General features: G+C 35.5%; 1 protein-coding gene across 2 annotated transcripts in view; it reads left to right on the top strand.

Annotated features, from left to right (window-relative positions):
• The window catches only part of GALNT13 (polypeptide N-acetylgalactosaminyltransferase 13), a 540912-nt gene that overhangs the window by 67395 nt on the left and 448331 nt on the right, over positions 1–25186 (top strand). For both annotated transcript variants that reach the window (XM_059167305.1, XM_059167304.1), the window contains one exon: positions 16155–16400. In XM_059167305.1, coding sequence (XP_059023288.1) covers positions 16259–16400 — 142 coding nt within the window. In that variant the 5' untranslated portion in view covers positions 16155–16258. The remainder of the gene's footprint in view (positions 1–16154; positions 16401–25186) is intronic.

Below are 25186 nucleotides of genomic sequence, written 5' to 3'. Positions count from 1 at the left end.
TGCTTCTTATGGTTTGCTTTCTCTGTTTTTATCATATTTTTCCTTCTCTTTCCCTATGTTCATCTGTTTTGTTTCTTAAATTCTACATATGAGTGAAATCATATGATATTTATCTTTCTCTGACTTGTTTCACTTTGTGTAATATACTCTAGTTCCATCCGTGTTGTTGCAAATGACAATATTTCATTCTTTTTTGATGATTGAGTAATATTCCATTTTATGTCGTACATATGTATGTATGTATGTATGTAAATACCGCTTCTTTATCTCTTCATCAGTCGATGGACATTTTGGCTCCTTCCATAATTTGGGTATTTTTGATAGTGCTGCTCTAAACATGGGGGTGCATATTCCCCCTTTGAATCAGTGTTTTTGTATCCTTTGGATAAATACCTAGTAGTACAATTGCTGGGTTTTAGGGTAGCTCTATTTTTAAGTTTTTAAGGACCCTCCATATTGTATTCCAGAGTGGCTGCACCAGCTTGCATTCCCACCAATAGTGTAGGAGGGTTCCCCTTTCTTTGTATCCTCGCCAACATCTGTTTTTCATGAGTTGTTAATTTTAGCCATTCTGACAGGTACAAGATGGTATCTCATTTTGGTTTTAATTTGTATTTCCATGATCATGAGTGATGTTGAGAATTTTTTGTGCGTCTGTCAGCTATTTGTAGGTCTTCTTTGGAGAAATGGATGCTCACGTCTTCTGTCCTCTTCTTAACTGGATTATTTATTTTTGGGGTGTTGATTTTGAAGAGTTCCATATAGATTCTGCATACTAGCCCTTAACCTAATATGTCATTTGCAAATATCTTCTCCCATTCTGCTGGTTGTTTTAGCACAGCTTCACTGTGCAGAAGCTTTTTAGCTTGATGGAGTCCCAGTAGTTCATTGCTGCTTTTGTTTCCTTTGCCTCCAGTGATGTGTCTAGTAAGAAGTTGCTATGGCTAAGGTCAGTGGGGTTGCTACTTGCTGTCTTCTCTAGGATTTTGATTGTTTCCTGTCTCACATTTAGATTTTTCATCCATTTTGAATTTATTTTTGTGTGTGATGTGAGAAAGTGCTATAGTTTCATGCTTTTTCATGTGGCTGTCTGGTTTTCTCAACACCATTTGTTGAAGAGACTGCCTTTTTCCATTGGATATCCTTTCCTGCTTTGTCAAAGATTAGCTGGCCAGAGTTGTGGGTCCATTTCTGGTTTCTCTGTTCTGTTCCATTGATCTCTGTGACTGTTTTTGTGCTAATACCATACTGTCTTGATGATTACAATTTTATAATAGAGTCTGAGGTCTGGGATTGTGATGCCTCCTGCTTTTCTTTTCTTTTTCAACATTACTTTGGCTATTCAAGTTCTTTGATGGTTCCATACAAATCTTAGGATTGTTTGTTCTAGCTCTTTGAAAACTGTTGGTGTTATTTTGATCACGATTGTATTGAATTTATAGATTGCTTTGGGTAGTATAGACATTTTAGATATATCTGTTCTTCCAGATATATTCCTCGAATGTTTTTCCATTTCTTTGTGTCTTCTTCAGTCTCTTTCATAGTGTTCTGTAACTTTCAACATATAGATCTTTACCTCTTTAGTTGCTCCTTATCTTATGTTTTTTGGGGCAATTGTAAATGGGGTCAGCTCCTTGCTTTCTCTTTCTGCGGCCTATTATTGGTGTATTGAAGTGCAGCAGATTTCTGTATATTGATTTTGTACCTTGCAACTTTGCTGAATTCCTGTATCAGTTACAGCAATTTTTCAGCAGTGTCTTTCAGGCTTTCTACATAGAATATCATGTCATCTGTGAGGAGTGAGTGACTTCTTCCTTGCAGATTTGGGTGCCTTTTATTTCTTTTTGTTATCTGATTGCTGAGGCCAGGACTTGCAGTACTGTATTGAACAGCAGTGGTGAGAATGTACATCCCTGTCTTGTTCCTGCCCACAGAGGAAAAACTCTCAGATTTTCCCCATTGAGGATGATACTCACTGTGGGTGTTATATATATGGCCTGTATGATGTTGAGGTATGTTCTTTCTATCCCTATTTCTTGCAGGTTTTGTATAAAGAAAAGATGCTGTATTTTGTCAAATGCTTTTTCTGCATCTATTGAGAGGATCATATGGTTCTTATCCTTTCTTTCATTAATGTGGTGTATCATGTTGATTGATTCGTGGATATTGAACCAACACTGCAGCCCAGGAACAAATCCCACTTGATCATGGTGAATAATCCTAATGTACTGTTAGATTCGATTTGTTAGTATCTTGATGAGAATTTCTACATCCATTTTCATCAGGGATATTGGTCTGTAATGCTCCTTTATAGGGGTCTTTGGTTTTGGGATCAAGGTAATGCTGGCCTCATAGAGTGAATTAGTTTTCCTTTCATTCCTATTTTTTGGAATAGCTTCAGAAGACTAGGAATTACTACTTCTTTAAATGTCTGGTAGAATTCCCCTGGCAAGCCATCTAGCCCTGGACTCTTGTTTGTTTGGAGATTTTTGATTACTGACTCAATTTCTTTGCTGGTTATAAGGTCTGTTCAAATTTTCTATTTCTTCCTGTTTCAGTTTTGGTGGTTTATATGTTTCTAAGTATCTATCCATTTCTTCCAGATTGCCCAATTTGTTGCCATATAATTGCTCATAATATTCTTTTATAATTGTTTGTATTTCTGTGGTGTTCTTTATCTCTCTTCTTTCATTCATGATTGTGTTTATTTGGGTACTTTCTCTTTTCTTTTTGATAGGACTGGGTAGGGGTTTATCAGTTTTGTTAATTCTTTCAAAAAACAAGCTTCTGGTTTTGCTCATCTGTTCTACTCCTTTTTTGATTTCTGTATTATATATTTCTTCTCTCATCTTTATTACTTCCCCTCTTCTACTGGATTTAGGCTTTGTTTGCTGTTCTTTTTCTAGCTTCTTTAGGTGTAAGGTTAGGCTGTATATTTGAGAATTTTCTTGCTTCTTGAGGAAGGCCTGTATTGCTATACACTTCCCTCTTAGGATCACCTTTGCTGGGTCCCAAAGGTTCTGGAGTGTTCTGTTTTCATTTTCATTTGCCTCCATGTATTTTTAAAATTTCTTCTTGAATTTCCTCATTATCTGTTAATTCTTTAGTAGGGTGTTCTTTAACCTCTATGTATTTGTGGCCTTCCAATTTTTTTTTCTTGTGGTTGACTTCAAGTTTTACAGAGTTGGGGTCTAAAAATGTGCATGGTATGATCTTAATCTTTTTGTACTGACTGAGGCCTGATTTGTGACCCAGTATGTGATCCATTCTGGAGAATGTTCCAGTTGCACCCAAAAAGAATGTGTATTCTGCTGCTTCAGGATGAAATGCTCTGGATATATCTGTTATGTCCATATGATCAAGTGTGTCATTCAAAGAGATTGTTTCCTTGTTGATCTTCTGCTTAGACCGTCTGTGCATTGCTGTGAGTAGGATGTTAAAGTCGTTTGCTATTATGGTATTATTATTAATGAGTTTCTTTAAGTTTGTTATTGACTGATTTATTTATCTGCCTGCTCCCAAGCTGGGGTAAATATTTACAACTGTTACATCTTTTTGGATAGACCCTTTTCTTATGATATAGTGCCCTTCTTCATCTCTTATTATAGTCTATAGTCTTATGGTTTAAAACCTAGTTATAGTCATATATATATATATATATATATATATATATATATATATAAAATTTTTTTTTTCTTACAGTCTTTGGTTTAAAACCTAGTTTATCCTATATAAGTATGGCTAGTTCAGCTTGACTTTGATGTTCATTAACATGATAGATGGCTCTCCACCCCTCCTTTTCAACCTGTAGTCTTTGGGTCAAAAATTAGTCTTTTGTAAGCAAAGAATTGATGGGTCATGTTTTCTCATCCATTCCAATACCCTGTGTCTTTTGACTGGAGCATCCATTCCATTTACATTCCAAGTAACCATTGATAGATAAGATTGTAGTGCCTTTGTATTACCTATAATGACTCTGTTCCTGTAGATTGTCTCTGTTCCTTTCTAGTCTTTGTTGATTTTGGTGTCTTTCCAACTTGAAGGGTCCACTTAAGTATTTTTTGCCACGCTTAGTGTTTAATGTTCATGATCTCCTTTAGTTTTTGCCTGTCTTGGAAACCCTTTATTTTTCCTTCTATTCTGAATGACAGCATTGATAGATATATAGTATTCTTGGCTACATATTCTTCCATTTAGCTTGTTGAATATATCATTGCTACTGTCTTCTGGCCTGCTAAGTTTCTCTGGACAGGTCTGCTGCTAACCTTCTAGGATAAGGACTTTTTGTGCCTAGCTTTTAGAATGACCTCTGCTTCTTTATATTTTGACAGTTTCACTGTGATATGTCTTGGTGTTGACTTGTTTTGGTTGATTTTGAGGGGAGTTCTTTGTGCCTCTTGGACTTGAATGCCTATTTCCTTCCCTCAACTAGGGAAATTCTCAATTATGATTTGCTCAAATAAAGCTTCTGCTCCTTTTCCCCACTCTTCTTCTTCTAGGGCTCCTATGATGTGATTATTATTGCACTTTATGGAAGATCTAACAATTGTAAATATTTATGCCCCCAACTTGGGAGCAACCAGATATATAAATCGGTGAAAAACAAACTGAAATAAACTCATTAATAACAATTCCATAATAGTAGGGGACTTCAACAGCCCACTCACAGCAATGGACAGAAAATATATATATATATTCACACACACACACATATATATACACACATATACAGATACATATATATATGTATAGACATATACATATATATATGTATCTGTATATGTGTGTATATATATGTATATATACATATGTATATGTACATATATGTGTATATGTATATGTGTATGTATATGTGTGTGTATATGGGATGTATATATGTATCTGTATATGTGTATATATATGTGTGTGTGAATATATATATGTATATATATGGTCACAAATCAGGCCTCTGTCAGTACAAAAATATTAAGATCATACCATGCACATTTTTAGACCACAACTCTGTAAAACTTGAAGTTAACCACAAGAAAAAATTTTGAAAGACTACAAATACATAGAGGTTAAAGAAATTTTGAAAGACTACAAATACATAGAGGTTAAAGAACATCCTATTGAAGAATGAATGGGTAATGAGGAAATTAAAGAAGTTAAAATACATATGGCAATATACCCTCTTCCACATGTACTCCAGGAAGGGAACCGTTCGCTCCCAGTGTGACCCAGGGTATCCCCACACCACAGCATCTTGCCTATGTGCTGCTCTCTCTCCCACTCTCTCCTTCTCTCCCTGACTTCTCTCTGTGAAAAGGCTTTCCCTCTACGGCACTGAGGCTTTTCTCAATTCAAATCTCTGAACCTTGTTTCTGCCACATTCTCTCCTTGCAGTTGTGCAGATTGTTTTCTTAATGCTCAGATCGATTTCCTTGTTCAAAATGATTTGATGTTGACCTAGCTGTGTTTGAAGGATGAGGCAAGTCCAGGATCACCCTACTACTCTGCCATCTTCTCTAATATGGGTTTTTTACAGAGTTTTCCAGTAGAGAAATTATTGTTTCAAAGTATATGATTTTACAGAGGGTTTTCCAGTAGAGAAATTATTTTTTCAAAGTATATGATTTTACAGAGGGATTTCCAGTAAAGAAATGATTGTTTCAAAGTATATGGTTATTTTTAAGAAGCTAGATAAAAAATCATTTATTTTTAATAAGCCAACTTCTTTCCAAAGAAGTTTTTATCATTTTACATTTTCACCCACAAAGTAAAAAAGGACTCATTTCATCCTAAAATATAATTTTATCAAAACCAGTATTTAATTTTAATGTACAGTTCCTTAATTCACACTAATTAATTAAATTAATTAGTAGTTTTTGCAGACAACAGGGAAAATGTTGCCTTGTGTTCGGGTTGGTTGTTCATTTGCTTGTACATGTAATGGTAATCTCTGCTCAGCTTTTAAATCTTGTTTCCCTTTCTCATGTATTTTTGGAAAATTTCCTTAATTGATAATGCTTCTATATTTTGTATTACTGGATTATATCCTCCATTATATTAGATTGCTTTATATTGATAAACAAGTTTAGTCGTTAACAATTTTATAAGACAAGATTGCTTTGCTAATAAGAATATGAATTTTCATTTTCATTCTTTGAGTATATGATAATTTTACTTTACTGTTAATTAACTGGGGACTAATTAATCAATATTCTGATTTTTTTTTTTTTTTTTTTTTTTTATTTTTTATTTTTTATAAACATATATTTTTTATATACATATATTTTTATCCCCAGGTCTGTGAATCACCAGGTTTACACACTTCACAGCACTCACCAAATCACATACCCTCCCCAATGTCCATAATCCCACCCAAGAAGATGTGGTATATATACACAATGGAATACTATGCAGCCATCAAAAGAAATGAAATCTTGCCATTTGCAACAACATGGATGGAACTAGAGAATATTCTGATTTTTAATTCTTTATTTACTTCTTCCCTTTAATTGCCTGTTTTAAGGCACTTAATTTATGACTAATAACTTCACCAAGAAGGTTGCAGGAAATAAAAAACATAAACTTAAGCTGCAAATCAAAGTAATAAGTAAGTATATGGTAGCTTTATTAAGGTGTTTTTTTTTTTTTTTTTGAGTGGAGGATTTTGAATATTTTACCTGTTAATACTTCTTCACTCTGTTTTTGGGAAGTATGTGCATTTCTTTCAGGTATCATTAAGGTAAAAATAAAACCCACTATATTAAAATATTCAAGCAGGCAAATAAAATTTTATTCATGTTTGTGCATCTGTATGATAAAAATTTGGAAAGGAGCACTTGCCAGTTTTGCTTTTGGGATTTCTTGTGGCTAAATCCCTGTTGCATCCTCTCCTTTGTGCTGTTGGCATCCTTTTGTGCCCTAGAGTTCTGGACTTTTCTTTGACTTTACTTTCTTTATGTCTCCGGCTAATTACCAGCTGGAGCAGAATGTTTCTGATATAATTTTAAAGATGATTTAATATGGTTTTTCATTGTCTTCTACAAATAAATGCTTTGGAAAGAAAGCCTAGACAAGGAATAGCTGTTAGCCTCCACATTTCAAATAAGGATCATTCATTCCTTACATGTTTTGTTATGAAGAATTCAAAAGTCTTAAGGCCAGCTAGGAAGCTGAGGTTAAGATTTTCTAATGGTTTAATGTCTCAGTGGAAACGATTATTTTCTTTTTAATCATGTGAGTTGTGACAAAAGAGGAACAGCTCACTGGCGGATGTCTGTTGGGGACTGTCTAAATGCTCTATTGTTGTCTTAAATCCCTAGGTCTTATATCCAGTTGAACATTTTGAATTTCTGTTTACCTCTCTTGATAACTATTAATGAACAAACTTAAACTTCTGCTATGCTATATTATAAGATGAATACTAAGCTGCATTAAATACCTGAAACAAATAAATGGTGAACACCTTTTAGGTTGATGAATACATTTTTTTTAAAGATTTTATTTATTTATTTGATAGAGATCACAAGTAGTTAGGGAGGCAGGCAGAGAGAGAGGGGAGGAAGCAGGCTCCCTGCTGAGCAGAAAACCCATTGTGGGGCTCGATCCCAGGACCCTGAGATCATTACCTGAGCTGAAGGCAGAGGCTTAACCTAACACTGAGCCACCCAAATGCCTCTATGAATACATTTTTAATTTTTTTATTTATTGTATTTTATTTTTGAAATATTTTATTTATTTCACAGACAGAGATCACAAGTAGACAGAGAGGCAGGCAGAGAGAGAGGGGAGGAAGCAGGCTCCCCGCTGAGCAGAGAGCCTCATGCGGGGCTCAATCCCAGGACCCTGGGATCATGACCTGAGCCAAAGGCAGAGGCTTAACCCACTGAGCCACCCAGGCGCCCCATTTTTTTTTAAACTACTTAATTTCATTATCTTCTTGAGGGTCATGAATAGCTTTTTACAAGCTTTCTTCTTGAAGACTTAATTTCATTATATTTTATTGATAATCCATTGCTTGTAAAGTCTTATTAACATATGCTTTAGACTTTGCCATTCATGGCATCTTCATAAAATGCATATTTGTGTTTACAATCATGACTACGAAGACCAATGTAGAACAGACTGTTTTGAGAAGTGGCATCTGCCGCCTCGTAAATATTCTGTGTAGCATTTCATTCTTCTTTCAATCTCTACATGCTCAATAATTTTGTTACTACATTGTCCTAACATTAATAATTACATATAATAACTACATTAAAAAGAGCTTTGCATTTTGGAATCATTCCTAGTGTTTCAGTTTTCTTTGAGTGATAGTACTTCTAGGGATATGCTCAAGAGAAAAGAATACATTGTGTCCATACAAATATTTGTGCATGAATGTTCATAGCTGCCTTATTCATAATAACCAAAAAGTGGAAATAATCCAAATATATACCTACTGATAAATGAATAAATAAAATGTGGTATGTCATACAATGGAATATTATTTGGCAAGTAAAAGACAGGAAGTACTGGTATACACTACAGCATGTATACATCTTGTAAATATTATGCCAAGTGAGAAGACAGTCACAAAGGAGCATATGTTGTATGATTCCAATTAAATGAAAGTTCATAATGGACACTTTGGTAAGAGGCAGAAATTAGAATAGCAGTTACCTAGGGCTTGGGGTCCTGTGAAAATTGGGAGGTTATAGGGAAAGGGAGCTTTTTTCTTTTGAGGTAATGGAAGTGTTCTAAAAGTGTTTGTGTAGAGCTTTGTGACTATACTACAAGCCAATGCATTGTAAACTTTAATGGGTGAATTATATGGTTTGTAAATCTTCAGTAATTTTTTAAAAAAAGAAGTTAAAGCGGTGTGTCAAGGTGGTGATGGTGGCTTGGTCTAGAGTGGCAGCGAAGGGATCGGTGAGAAGTGGGTCAAATCTGAAAGCAGAGGCAACAAAATTTGCTGCAAGATCAAATAGGGGGTGTAAAAAAATGTTGCACAGGAAACAACAGTTGTTGACAAGGATGCAGAAAAAGGGGAACCCTCATTCACTATTGGTGGGAGTGCAGACTGGTGTAGCCACTCTGGAAAATGGTATGGCGGTTGCTCAAAAAGTTAAAAAAACAAAAACAAAAGCAAAACAAACAAACAAAAAAACAAAGTGAAACAAAATGACCCAGCAGTTGCCCTACTAGGTATTTATCCAAAGGATACCCAAATTCTAATTTGAAGGAATACATGCACCCGAGTGTTTATGGCAGCATTACCAACAAATTATAGAAAGCCAAATTATGGAAATAGCCCAGATGTCCATCAACTGATGAATGGATAAAGAAGATATGGTCTCTGTCTATCTATCTATCCATCTATCTATCTATAATGGAATATTGATCAGCCATAAAAAGACCAAAATCTTCCATTTGCAGTGACATGGATGGTGCCAAAGAGTATTATGCTAAATGAAATAAGTCAGAGAAAGACCAATACCACATGATTTCACTCATGTGGATTTAAGAAACAGAACAAATGAGCAAAGGGAAAAAAAAATAAGAGAGACGAATCAAGAAACAGACTCTTTAACTATGAAGAAAAAACTTATGGTTACTGGAGGGAAAGTGAGTCAAAGATGGGTTAAACAGGTGATGAGTATTAAGGAGGTCACTTGTGATGAGCACTGAGAGCTGTCTGTAAAGGATTAATCATTGATTTGTATGGATGAAAGAAACAAAAAAGTACAATGTTTTTGGTACCATACCAAAAAAAAAAAAAAAGTATAACGTTTTTTGACACAGCCTGTGCTATGTCAAATCCTGCTTAGGAGTTACGTAAAATGTTGCTTAAGGATTGACCACTGAATTGGTCAATCTGTATTGACCGATTGGCTGTGATTGTGTCAAATAAGTTTCCATATGGTGGCAGGGGCCAAATCCTTTTGGGTTTAAGAAAAAAATATGAGGTTAGGGATATGGGATATGTAGGCAGTGGGTATACATAATTCTTTCTAGAAGTTTTGTATTAAAGGTGAGCAGGGTGCTGGAGGAGTAGCTGAAGAGGGATGTGGGGACAAATCAGTTTATTTTAAGGTGATTATTCATACAGCATCTTTGTATGAATAGCATTGACTTAGTAGAGAAGAAACAATAATGCAGAAGAGACAAGTGCACTCCGTCGGTGACATCCTATGTGAAAGCAGAGGGTGTTGCACTCCTAAAGGGACAGTCATCCATTGTCACACCTGGACCTGCAGATTTAGGCTTGGCAGTCATAGAACAAGCAGGCTGATACATTCAGCATGGCAGTAGGCAAAATACTTTTTTGATTGTTTATGTCTTCTCTGCTAAATGTAGAAATGTAGTGATTGGCTAAGAGGAAGAAGTGTGGAGATGGCAGTCTGAGGAAGGCAGACAATGTGCAGAAGTTTCCTGATGGATGAAGATTGATTTGAGTAGGAACTGTTCCAAGATGGCAGCAAAGCACTGAGTAGTGGGATGTGAGTTTATAGCATGAAAAGGAGAACAGGCAGCATATGGGGGGGGGGGACTCTTTCTAGGTCATGTTCATCTGTTTGCAAGTAGGAGTGGAATAGGAGAAAGTCTGATTAACCTGCTTATTAGTTTCGTATAGCTGCCACAAGAAAGTATCGCAGACTGTGTTGCTTACACACAGAAATTTATCTTCTCACAGATTTTAGAAGCCTATAATCAGTGTGTCAATGGACTTAATTTCTTTTTTTTAAAATTTATTTATTTGACAGACAGAGATCACAAGCAGGCAGAGAGACAGGCAGAGAGAGAGAGTAAGGGAAACAGGTTCTCCGCTGAGCAGAGAGCCCGATGTGGGGCTTGATCCCAGTACCCTGGGATCATGACCTGTACCGAAGGCAGAAGCTTTAACCCACTGGGCCACCTAGGTGCCCTAGTGGACTTAATTTCATTCTGAGGTTTTTCTCTATAGCATGTAGATGGCTGCCTTCTCTGTTTTCACATGATCTTTCCTCTGTGTCCTAATGACCTTTTTTATAAGGATGCCCATCATTTAGATTAGGACCAATGTGTATGATCTAATTTTGCCTTAATTAACTCTTTAAAGGCTCTATCTTCAAATATAGTCACATTCTAAAATACTGGGGGTTAGGACTTCATATATGAATTTTTGGGGATGGCTGTGGCAAAATTCATAATAAACTATAACAACGAGTGCTAGAGTTTTAAAAACTTAAATATATTTGAGTGAGAAATGGAATATATAAGATGTTTGAAATCTTGTTCTCATATAACTTACTACTTAAGATGAGCAGATAATAAACAAATTATAAAAAAACGATTAATCTTTTAATATGTTTGGGGGTATTAGGTACAAAGAAGAAAGATAAATGAATTAAAGAAATACAGCATGACTGAGTTGTGTGTGTTATTTTATATAGGTTGATGGAAAGCTCTCCAAGATTTGACATTTGAGCAGGAAGTAAGAAAGAACTGAAGGAAATAAGAGCAGGGAGCCATGACCATGTCAGTGCACAGAGAAAACAGCACATGCACAGGCCCTGAGGCAAGGTATATGTAAGAAACAGTCTGGAGACCCAAGTTTCTGCCGCTGAGAACACAATTAGGAAAAGAGTCAGAAAGATACTAGTCAGGGAATCAAATGATAGGTACACAAACAGTTTGCTTTTGCCTTAAGAAAATGGGGTATAATTTATACAGAATGAAATGCATAGCTCTTAAGTCTATGATTCAGAGTTTTGACAATTGTCAATCCTGTGTGACTCTTCCTGATCATAAACCCTACTAAATATATTTGTGATTATTAAATATAAAACACTATAACTTGTAATACAGTTATTAATATTAAATATATTCATGATGATGATGATCTTGTCTTCCGACCCCCTGAATACATACATACTGAATTTATGCTACTTCTGAAGAGATGGGCTAAGAGAATTCTCACCCTTTTTTCCTCATTCTTTTGATCATGTTCATGATGTTGATAATATTATTGTTACTACTACTACTACTAACTAATGTATATTGAGTCCCTCCTGAGTGCCAGGCACTGTTACAAGAGTTTTGCGTATATCAGTTATTCAGCACTCACCATAGCCTGTTCACATTTTCTGATTAGGAAACTTAATCGAGGCACACATTTAAGCACATTTAAGCAAATTGAATTAAGCCATACAACTAGTGAGTACTGAAATGCAGATTCAACCCCTGGCATTCTAACTCTGCACTATATAATTTAAATCTTATGCTAGGTTGCCTCCCAATAATCAAATTTTATGTTTTGAATATTCCACTTTCCTTAGTTTAAAAGCAAGTGAGGGCTGTTCTTTCCTTTCTGTTCCACTGTTTCCACACAGGCATTCGTTTAATATTATGTTGCTTCTTTCTCTCTTAGTATATATTCCCATGTGATTTTTGTAGTGGATCCTTTGGTTTAGGCTGGGGCAGATTTCCTTAGCTCATCTTTATTTTTGATTTTCATTCATACATAGATCAGTCTTCTTGTCAAGCATACCTGTGACTAATGCAGGGTACTTTTTTTCAGTGCTTACACATTAGATTTATCAGTCTGTAAACCAAATTCTGCAAATTTGTCCAGTCATCAGCTCCCAGAAGCTCCTGCACAGTTATTTAAAACATCTGAAGCATGTTGGTGCCTGGAACTTCTGGGAGTACTATCAGCAGTCTTCTGCTAGCTCCCAGGATCCTTTGACAGCCTCACAAAGTAGATTGGATAGATTTGTACCTATTATGCAATTTTCTACAAAATAAAATGAGTACAGATAAACATGTCTAGTGGCAACTAACTAGACTCTTTATGCAAGTAATAACTTCAATTCAAAAACAAAAAAACTCTTTATCCTTATTTAAAACATATGTACCAAACTCCTAAGCTTTGTCTAGATTTTTTAATTTAAAATTTATTTTTGATAAAAAAAAAAGAAAATGGTGCATATCGTCAAATCATGTAATATGTCATAGAATATCTGACTGATAGAAGAAAAAGAGAAGCAGTCAGACTAACAAGATAGTACTTGATGGTTTTCTTTTATAAGTATTCCTACCTAGATCAATACTATTACAGAGAGAAATAATGTGCTCCAGAGATACTGAAATGGTTAGGAAAGGGGCTGTGTTTTCAGATAGAAGAGCCTGTAGTTTATGCAAGTTAGTCGTGTTCCACATTGGCTTGGCAAGCCAGTGATATTGCAGAACTTGGATTCAGTCTGAGAAACCGAGAAGTGTTTGCAAATTAATAGAGGCTTACTGGAATAAAAACACAATACAGATGCTGATTCTCTTAAATAAACCTCGGCTGCCAACTGTGTTTATGGTGGTTACTGTTAACTGTGTATGTTGTACCTTCCTTCTGCTCAGTTTTGTTCTCATGAAGAGTATTGGGACACAATATATGAGGTTACTATTATACAAGTGTCAGCAGATAAAACTTACAAATGATAAGATTTAGTATTTTTTCAAGGTAGAGATGGAATTCAAAAGTTGAAATATATGAGGGAAGACTTTCACAAACAAAAAATTTAAACAGCAGAGTCATTTTATCATTAAAATAGTGAGGAGACTTCTCTCAGTGCTAATGGCTTGATATATAGCTCTGTCAGCCTATGAAATTAGATAATTTGAGTAATGCTTGAAGTGGCAATAAGATATGATTTTGACTTTCTATTATAACTAAAGTATATATTAAATTCTGAATAACCTTAAATGTTAGGCTATTAGGAAATGTCTTATCTTAGACATTTTAATATTTAAGTGATTTCACATTTTTTATTATAATAGTGTTTTTTATATTTTCTTTTAAAAATGTTCTCATGTGTTATATCACATAAGCCTTACAATATTTTATGAGGTGAATACAACAGGGAATATGTTATAGTAAAGGCAACGAAGCACAGAGAGGCAAATGCCTACCCAAAGACATCTTTTCATTTTATGACAGAGCCAGGGATGGTGTTGTTTATGCCTTTTATTATAGATCTTTATATAACAAATAGGATCTTTTATTACAGGATCTTTTAAGATATTCCTGTCTTAAATCTGGGGATGGCCATTTGGTAACCATTAGTGTTATGTATACTTTCCTGTGAGACTTTTTTCCACAATAAACTGAAGGGGACTGCTTCATCCTAGGACTGAAGAAAGATAAAATAGCTTGAATTGTTTCATATCTCATATTCAGTAAAGCATGCAGAAAGTAACAGGAAAGATACATAGGGGAATTATTCCCTTGTTACCAGGTTTAGAGGCTGAGTTCCAATGTTTAGTTATAATATTTACAAAAAGTGAAGTTAAAATGAAATAAAATAGATAATTAATGTGCCATTTTTTTAAGAAAAATAATAAGCAAATAGGTAAACCCCATAAGTCATATATTCCTTCAGTTTGCAGATTTTGCACCTTTCTTTCTTTAATAACTATATGCTGAATAAATGTAAATTTAATGTAGATCGTGAAAATAGACTCTTACAATTTTTTCAGCTGTCACTTTATGTAAATTTTGAAATCATTGTGAGTCTGGGTAGTTTGTAACAGGCAGCAGCATTGGTGTTGCTTTATCATGCAAAGTCAGCTGCCATTAATTTAAAGAGCTTCTGCTTCTGCAAATTGCCTTTGATGTTTTTATTTTGAGACAAATATTTATGAAATATTTCAAGTATCTTTGTATTTAATAGCTCTTCTTCCCAAATATCTTTCAAGGCTATGTTACTAATCCACATCAAAGATTTTATATTTAAGTTATTATTATATTATATTTTATTTTTTTAGAGAGAGAGTGAGTAGTGCGGGCAGAGGGAGAGGGAGAGAGGGAATCCCAAGCAGGCCAACATGGACTCTATCTCATGACCCATGACCCTGAGATTATGCCAAGCTGAAATTAAGAGTGGGACACCTAAGACTGAGCCACAGGAGCCCCACAGTTGATGTTATTTTAAGTGTAACAGATGATCCGAGAATATTTTTGGTTTGTTATACTTACTGTACATGACTTAACTGTAACTTTATGTAAATCAATTGACCAGGCAGTTCCTCTCTTTATAGTATAAATGAAAGAAATATGTTTATGATATTAATTCTACACTTTGAATATCTCTCAATACTTGTGCACTTACCTGTTATGCCTTCTAGAATTCTTGCTTTGGTTATTTTAAGTCACTTTAAACTAGTATTTTGTTTCCCCTCTGATACTTTTTTTGAGCATACACGATCCTTTCTAAAATATACATTTGTTGTGGATACTTTCTGCACAGTCCAGATGGGGTTTTTAAGGCTATGTGGCTGATGACTAATTTCATGTAATGGTCCTTTTTGAGAATTCAAGAATTTTTGTTTTGTATGTTAATATTAATAATTATCTGTTTTGCAAGATACTTTACAAGCATTATTGTGGTTAGTTCTCATAACAATCTTTAGGTTTGGCCTTGCTACTCTCATTTTATAGGTGAGGAAACAGAGGCTTAAAAGGATCCCACAGTGGGGCCCGTGGAGGGTGTGGTCGGTTAAGTGTCAGACTTACGGTTTTGGCTCTGGTTGTGATCTCGGGGTGGTGAGGTCGAGCCCCACATCTGGCTCTGTGCTCAGCAGGGAGTCTGCTTGAGATCTCCCTTTCCCTCTGCCCCTCCTGCTTGTGCTCTTCCTCTCAAATAAGTAAATAAATCTTAAAAAAAATTTTTTTAAAGGATCCCATAGATAAGAGGTCACTAAACATAGGCCTGTCTGTGTATAAAGGTAGTTTTTAACTAGTATTATATATTGTATTCCAGGATGATTTCTATTTCAGCAGTATTGGCTCCTCAAAAGTGCTGAATCAGGATAAATTCGGGGCTGCTCTGTGTGACAGCGTGGTGCTCTGCTGAATATCATCATAGGGCTTTTGAAGAAAAGAATACAACCTGAAGAAATCAGATAGTTGTCGCGTGCCTGGCAGAGTAGTGACAGATCCAGGATTAGCTGTTAGAATTTTAGCCACCTGGCTTGCTTACAGTTTTCATGTATTTAGGCTTTTCATTCTGAATTTGAAGGCTGAGTGAGGATATGTATGTATGGAGACATTAAATAAATCATCTATTTCATGTTATATTTCCTTTATATGGACAACAAACTATGCAATAATGAAATTTTCTTTTCCCCCTCCTCCTTTTTTTTTAATACAGTGGGATGCATCCTGCTTTTATCTTGGAGTTCACCCCTGTGGCTTGGAGTTATCACTGTAGCATCTGTCTTCGATCTGTGTGTTAACTAGAAATCAAAAGAAGACATGAGGAGGTTTGTTTACTGCAAGGTGGTTCTGGCCACTTCCCTGATGTGGGTGTTTGTTGACGTCTTCTTACTTCTGTACTTCAGTGAATGTAACAAGTGTGACGACAAGAAGGAGCGATCCCTGCTACCAGCACTCAGGGGTAAGTGCTTCTGAAGCAAATGTTGCTTTTATAAAGATGAGAGTTGTGGTGACTCTTGACGAAACTGTGAAATAGGGATTTTGTAAGCTGTTGAGTTAGAAGAGCATTTTGGCAGAACTATTAGTGTACATTTACCCGTGGGAAAGCTACTTTCTTTGCTCGGCCTCAGGGGTCTTGTTGGAAGAAATGAGACGAGTTAGCTAACCTCTAAGGTACCCTCCAATTCTAATAATTCCAGTGTTCTGTGACTGTGTGGAAAGAACAGGGTAGTGAACATTCAAATTGGACAGAATTTAAAATTTAGGCTTCCAGAATTTAAAATTTAGGCTCTATGTACTTAGAGGCTAAGTACATAACATAAAAGGGAAAAACTACTAAAGTGAGATGGTGGGGATTGTAACAAAATGTAAGGACACATGACACCCTTACAGACTTCTAAAAACAATAAATGAACAAACAACTTTTTAAACAAAACACATATTGATGGCCAGATTTGATCTGCAGGTACCAGGTCGTTGCCCCATAATTCCAAGTACATGATAAAGTCATGTTAACGTAGTATTTCCTTCTTTAGGAAGGAATCAGTTTCCTTTTGATTTTTCCCTTCTTTAGGGACCAGTTTCAGTGATTACATAAGAAACAATGATTTTTATAAAAGCTGATTTATTAAGTCAAGCCGTAGGGATTCATTTTCTGCAGTTATTCCAAATAATTTTCTCTATGCTTTTTGTTGACTTTTAGATTCATTAAAAAGTTTCCATAATACTCCTCGTATAGGAGTGCTTCTAATGTATATAGGACGCTTGAAATTAGTTTTATTACCATTGCCTTAAACATTGGTTTTCTTAAAATCTAGTTTACAGTAATTCTCTGCTTAGCAAATTTTCTTTATAAATATGATAAAAAGTAGGCTTTCAATCCCATTTCGAATGTTTGTACCTTTTAGAAAAGTAAATCTAAATTACTGACTTGAGTTTTGCATTTGCTTAATGGATGTAGTTAGCTTTTAATCTGACAGATATTTTTGAGGTTATTAATCAAAATATGTGAATAAACAGAATTTTATTGTTACTATTTGGTTATATGAGGGTTAGGAAACACAGAAGATCATTTCCAAAAGTTAGTTTTTAGTAAGAGTATTTTGAACTTTTTTTTTCACTTTAGATTGCAGTAATGCTTTTGCTCAGTTAGAGACATTCTATCTTCTTATTTTCCAAAATGAGTTTCTCTCACTGTAATTTTTTTGACTGGCACAAAAAATGGAGAGAAAGTGCTTTCAAAGTGACAGTGCCTAGACCCATTTAGGTAGTTTATATACATATTTTATGCCTTTATACTAGAATTATTCAAAGATTAATAAGTCTATCAGTTTTTGATAAATGAACATGGGGATTGATATGCTGACCTTTGGTTAAAATTCCAGAAAAAAATTCGCCTTCTCTGCTTCTTTGTTGAATGAGTTGAGCTACTGGTTGGCCGAAAGTGGATCTCATCAGTTTGGAATGATCGCTTTGTCATTTGTTGAATAGGGACATCTAGATTGGTCGCAAAAAAATGTCATAATCTGATTCAGCAAAACTATGACAGCTTATTCTGCGAGTACCAAAAAATGTACAGCTTTGCTGATTTAAGCCCTTAATGCTCAGTCTTAAATCTCAAAAGGTGAAATTTAAAGATACAAGGCAAAATTAGTAATTTTTCCTTACACTTAAGTTGTAAAATTAAACTACATTCTCTGTATTTTTAAGGCTTGTTTAATGTTGTACATTAATATTTGTCTTGAATAAATGGAAATAGACTTTAGGGTTTTAAGTTTATTTTCTATTGTTACTTCTTATTTTATTTTATTTTTTTTTGAATTATTAATTTTTTATTTTTTATAAACATATATTTTTATCCCCAGGGGTACAGGTCTGTGAATCACCAGGTTTACACACTTCACAGCACTCACCAAAGCACATACCCTCCCCAATGTCCATAATCCCACCCCCTTCTCCCAAACCCCCTCCCCCCAGCAACCCTCAGTTTGTTCTTCTTATTTTAGAATCTTACTTTATTTAGTAATCGTGCCACATATTTAAAATGATATTTTATTTACAGGCAGACAATGCTGTACAAACTGTACTTGACTAAAAATTTAATGTTCTGCACATGCTACATGACTTAAAAGAAGTTGATGTTTCTGGACTTATGTGTCCCCATTATTAAAAAAAAGGGGAGGTTTGGACTAGGTGGTTTCTCAGATCCCTTTTTATACTAAATTTTAAGCAATGTTAAGTACCCACTACTGGCATACACTATGAATTAATTTTGAGACACGTTTATTCATTTATTTATGAATTTGTCAATTATTTAAGTGCCTATTGAATCAACACTTTGTACATCTTAAACCTACATAGTGTTCTATGTCTGTTATATTTCAAAAAATAAAAGAAAGGAAAGGAAAAGAAAAGAATATAGCCCAGTGAAGAGGAAAGGAAAGGAAGGCACTAGAATTTTTATGAAATAACAGAGATTACAGGATACTTCTGAATGAGAAAAATACAGAGCTCTTCTTAGAGTAATTAAGACTAGTATTGGTATAAGGTGTCACAATGGGATAAATTGCCCCAATAGAATAGCATAGAGACTACAGAAGTAGACTTACACCAAGTGTTTGGACATTGAAAATATGACAAGAGCACCACAGATCAGTGGGGGAGAGAAGGCTCTTTAATTAATGGATTTGAAAATAAGATGGCAGTCTATGTGGAAAACATGAAATTGGATGCCCGACTCATGTCATGAACCAAGATAAATTTTAGGATTTTTTAATGTCAACAATAAAACTAAAACTTTTAGTGAAAATAATTTAGGCATTTATAAGACCTTGAATTAAGGAAAAATTCTAAAACACTACACAAAAAACATTGACCATAAAAGAAAATATAAATAAATTTGGCTATTTAACTATATGAAAATTGAGAAAGTTGTTTCATTAAAATATACCTTAAAAGAGAAGTTACGAACTGTAGATGTTAAAAGATCATTGGGGCGCCTGGGTGGCTCAGTGGGTTAAGCCTCTGCCTTTGGCTCAGGTCATGATCTCAGGGTCCTGGGCTCGAGCCCTGCATTGGCTCGAGCAGGGAGTCTGCTTCTCCCTCCCTCTCTGCCTACTTGTGATCTCTCTCTCTCTCTTTGTGAAATAAATAAAATCTTTAAAAAAAAAGATCATGCAACTGAGATATATATAAAACACACACACACACACACACACACTCACACACACACACACACACACACACACTATTATTAATAAGGAAAGTGCAAATAACCCAATAGGAAAAAATGGGTGACAGGAATGAATAGACATGTCTTAGAAAAGGAAACATACAGGAACAAACACTTATGAAAAAATATTTAACCTCAATTGTGATCAGGGAAACATAGACCAAGGCTGTAATGACGTACTTATATTCATTCAATTGTCAAAAATTAAATTGGCTGATAATAGCAATTATAAGGACTTATTTATTTATTTATTATTTATTTATTTGAAAGAGAGAAAGCATATGTGGGTGAGTGGGGAGGGTAGGGGAGGGGCAGAGGGAAAAGGAGAGAAAGTCCAGAGCAGAGGACCAATGACCCAGAGGTCACAACTTGATATGAAACCAAGAGTTAGTCACTTAACTGACTGAGCCACCCAGGTACCCCCATCTCCACATTTTTATAATAACTTCAGATAACAGTTCATTATTTCTGAAATCTGAACATTCATATATAACCCATCACTCATAGTCATATGCTCAGGATTCTTCCCCACATAGACACTGTTCATAAAAATAAAAGCTGAGGATCACCTGGGTGGCTCAGTGGGTTAAAGCCTCTGCCTTCCACTCAGGTCGTGATCCCAGAGTCCTGGGATCCAGCCCCACATCGGGCTTTCTGCTCAGCAGGGAGCCTGCTTCCCTCTCTCTCTTTGCCTGCCTCTCTGCCCACTTGTGAACTCTGTCTGTAAAATAAATAAATAAAATCTTTAAAAAGAAAAAAGCTGAAAATAACCCATAGATCTCTCAGTGGGAATGCTAATGAATGAACTGTGATAAATCATTGTAAGAGAATAGTATATATTAGTTAAAAGGAATCTATGAATGAATTTTGGTAGTACAATAGTAAGTTATAGCCCTCAAAGATGATAAATAACATGCAACACTAACTAAAATTTAAAAATATACATTTTAAGAATATGTAGAGATGCAACAAGACTCTATAAAGCAAGCAAGATTAATTATGATAATGGAATTTAGAATGTTTATTTTCATGTGTTGGGTGAGGCAGGTGCATGAGATGGGGAATGGACATTTTGACTGAATCTGGGGCATTAGTAGTGTCCCTAGATTTGTTTTTAATGTGTTTTTGATGTGTCTATTACATTATATTACATGGATAACTAAATGAATAAAAGGTACTGATTGGATTTGAAAATTGAGAAGCCATTGAACATATGTAAAAGACAGAGCATACATGATCACATTAGTGTTACGGGAGGATCACTATGGATTCAGCGTGGAGAATGGATTGGAGAAGAAGCAGTCTCTTTAAGGACGCTGGGTAGGATGCTGTGGTAGTGTCTCATGAATTCTTTGTAGGCAGGGATGCCTACTTGGGACAGAGGAATGGTGGTGAGGTGTGATGGAAGTGGGTAAAATGAAGAGGCATTTGAGATATGGGTGCTGGATATGTGACTGGCTCTGACAGGTGAGAGATATGGGAGTGTCAAGAAAGAGCCTTGAGTTTCTTGAGGGCATTCTTTGGTTCTGATTCCTGAGAGGGGGAAAAGTGTAGGAGTAGATGAGTTGAGGGTGGACATTGAGTTTATTTTAGACATCTACTAGGCAACTGAATGGAATTGTTCAATAGGAATTTGGCTACATTATTAATCTCCAAATATCAAACTTAAAAACCATTACTTCGATGGAAAATTTTTTTCTACAATGGATTGCATTTTTTTCTTCTTTATCGAAGAATGAACCATGTGGAATGTAATTGAATCTTTGTTACTGAGTCAGTATTATCATTTTCACACATCAATGATTCAATGATGCTGTTTAAAAAATGATTATTTCAGCGACTTTATGGGAGCACTTAGACCTGTTCCAATATGAAATACAGACGTGTAAATCCTTTTTCTTTTCCTCTTTTCTAAAGGACTGCTTTTTGGTTACATAAGTACTTATTAGGGGAGCATGTTAACTTTTTCATGCCAGTCTGGGGCCACCTAGAATTAAAGTGCACTGAAGGATATTTCTGACTCCTAACTGGTATGGAATACTAATGAGTGGTACTCCCAAGCTGGAAGAATTAGATATTTGAGAGAAGAGGTTTTTAAAAAGACAAGTGCTGCTGTAGTCCACCTAGAAACACTTTGGACAAATTTGAGGTTGTGTGGTAGGCTTGCATGAGCACTCTACCATAGTGGGTCCAACTCTTGGCTGAGCCACTAAGGACTTACGTCTGAGGGCAAGTTACTTAATCTTCCTGGGCCTCAGTTGCCATCTGTATAATGAAATGAATGAGTTATGACTTTAAAAATCCTGGTCTTCAAATGAATGATTACATGTTTCTAGCTCATTTTTTTCAATGAAACTATGACAAGTAAACTCTTTTACTATCTAACTTTTGGTCAGTTTGTAAATAATGTGTGGTCCGAGATGAGAAGTAGTGATATCGAAGTGATATGATAGAAGGATTTTGCTTAGAAACCCCAGAGGTGGGGCATCTGCGTGGTTTGGTTGTTTGAGTGTTGGACTTATTTCACCATAGGTCATGATCTCAGGGTGATAAGATCAAGTCCAGTGTCAGATTCCATACTCAGTGGGGAGTCTGCTTGAGATTCTCTTCCTTTCTCCCTCTGCCCCGCCCCATCTAAAATAAATAAATCTTTAAAAGGAAAAAAGAAACCCCAGAGGGGTTCCTGTCATCACAGAGAACAGAAAAGGCTATCTATAAATTTATGATACTCAAGATGGGAAGGAACCCACCTTTCTTTACCTGATCTGAGTCTTGAGCATATGGCACATACTTAGGGAATGAAATGAAATTTACTTTTAAAAAGGGGAGATATCTAAGAAAGAATTGTTGCTTGTATGTAAACAAACATAAGTACATAGCCAGTAATGATCACAGTAATTATAGGCTGTCAGCTATTCTAAATTATTTCCAAATGTTAACTCATTAATTTTTTACCAAAAAATCTGTGAACTGAGGCAGAGTAAGTGTATGGGAAAAACACATCTGTGTTTTCCGTTACTCACACATACAATGCCACTAATACCGGATGTGTGGGCTTTTTCTCCACACCAAGCAATTGTGTGCACCAGCTGAGTGTCCTACAGTTCTGATGCTCTCTACTTGGTATTAACATCAGATCTCACAAGATAAGGGCTCAGTGCCATAGGACTGCCCCCACTTCAGATACCAATTGCCAGTCCCAGATAATTACCTGTACTTCTCATCCACAAGCTGTAAATTGGTGTCTCTATGACCCCCTCTTTAAGTCTGATGATTTTCTAGAATGTCTCACAGAAATCAGAGAAATGGCTATTTACATTTATCAGTTTATTATAAAAAATGTGATAAAGGACATGAATGAAGAGCAAGAAGAAGAGATACATTGAGTGAAGTTCAGAAGGGTCCCAAAGAAAGGAGCTTCTGTCCCCATTGGAACTGGGTGTGCCACCTCCTGTCAGGTTTACCAACTGAGAACTTCTCTGAAACCCATACTTTGGGCTTTTTTACAGAGGCCACCTCACATAGAAATGATTCATCATTAATTTAATCTCCAGCCCATCTCCCCTTCCTAGAGGGGAGAGGAAGGAGGCCAAAAGTTCCAAGCTTGTAATCATGTATCTGTCTTTCTGGCGACCCGTCCCCAGCCAGGAGTCATTTAGGAGCCCACCAAGAGTTACCTCATTAGAACAAAATTTATATATATATATATATATATATATATATATATATATATATATAATTTAAATTTGAGTTAGTCAACATAAGGCATAGTATTGGTTTCAGGAGCAGAATTTAGTGATCATCATGTACATAACATGCAGTGCTTATCCCAAGACATGCTCTCTTTAATACCCATCACCCATTTAGCCAATCCCCCGACCCCCTCCCCACCAGCAATCCTCCATTACAAAAGACACTTCTATGACACAGGAAATTGCAAGGGATTTAGGAGCTCTGTGTCAGAGGCACAGATTATTAGAACCAAAAGGTGCTCCTAGTGGTCTTATCAGTTAGGAAATTACAAGGGTCAGAGATGTTCTCTGCTAGGAGCTGGAGGCAGAGAACATCACACACACACACACACACACACACACATGTATATATAAAATTTATTTTTTTCTGTACTGAGATTAAGGGGGAGTGCCATAATTTTCACAATCAGTAGAATAGGATTTGGTTATTCAGGTGTTGGTTTTTAACACCTGTATTAAATAAAGGCCTCTCTTATCAATAAATGACAGTTTGTACTAGAGTTCCAGTACCATGCTTTCATTTGAATACCAGGATGGAATACATATTCTGAAAACTTGAAATGAATGTTTTGTCTTCACTCAAAGGTACTATGGACCATGCCAGATCTCCTTGGCTTAAGGATGTATAAATTCCAGACAGGAAGATATTTCCTAGGGATCCTCTGATTTCAGATCATTTATAGAGCAGTATCACCTTCTCTGGCATTTTAAGGTTTTACAGAGTTACGGTTAACCACTTGTGTCCCTTAAGACCTTCTCACTGTGGTTCTCAATGGGGGAAATCAAGAAAATGAATGGAATTGCTGACCAATAACCCCAATTTGATATTTCCATGTTTCCCTTCATCCTGTCTAGGAGAACAGCTTTTTTTTCTTTTCCTTCATAAATTTAAGGACACAAGTAGCCTTGTTCTCTTAGAATCTTGACAGTGGATTCTTGCATTAGCCCTTTCTTTTATTTCCTTCTAGATAATCTCCTTATAACGTTAACACTGAGCCATACAATCATTTATTAAAAAAGTGAATGTTCATTAATTTTGTTTGATTAGTCTTTGGTGCTTCAGAGAATTCCTGTGTGCAGGTGTGAGGAAAAGCTGAAAAACAGTGAAGTAAAGTGTTAAAACTAACACCCAGTTTTCCTTATTTAAGAAAACAAAAAGACAAAGAACTATGGTTTCTTCTTTTGGAGGTAGAGTAGATGAGTTTGATTGATTAAAATGTGTTGTCAGTATTGGAATTGCCCTTAATAAATTATGATGACTGCTGGAACTTTCAGGCAATAATATTTATAGTCATATGAAAAGTAGGGCATATAGACACAGTTTGAATAGAGAACATGTATTTCCCAGATAATTTTCGATCAAATTTATAAATAGTGTTCAAAAATATATGGGCCTTATAAAATTATGACCTTTGTTATATGCTTTGGCCTTCCATACTTTATCCACAAGTCACTCTGATTCCCCTGCCAGTCCACATAGACATATTAATGTTAGGAATGAAAATGAATTTGATTTAATATAATCAATTATTAAGTTTGCTGTGTCAGGGGTTTTATATATATTGTTTTGATTAAATCTCAACAGAGCATTGAGGATACATACCATTATTATCCTCATTTTCGTGTGTGAAACTGAGACCTAAAATGGTTAATTAAATTACCCAGGTTCGCAAAACTGGTAAGAGGAAAGAAAGGACTCACAACCTGATTTGTCAGACTTCTGGGCCCACACTTTGAATCATATTCTGTGCCCTTGAATTAGGT

Source organism: Mustela lutreola, chromosome 3, assembly GCF_030435805.1.
Source record: "Mustela lutreola isolate mMusLut2 chromosome 3, mMusLut2.pri, whole genome shotgun sequence".
Classification (NCBI taxonomy): Eukaryota; Metazoa; Chordata; class Mammalia; order Carnivora; family Mustelidae; genus Mustela; species Mustela lutreola.
The sequence above is the reverse complement of the archived record's forward strand: the minus strand, read 5'-3'. Positions and strand labels throughout refer to the sequence as shown.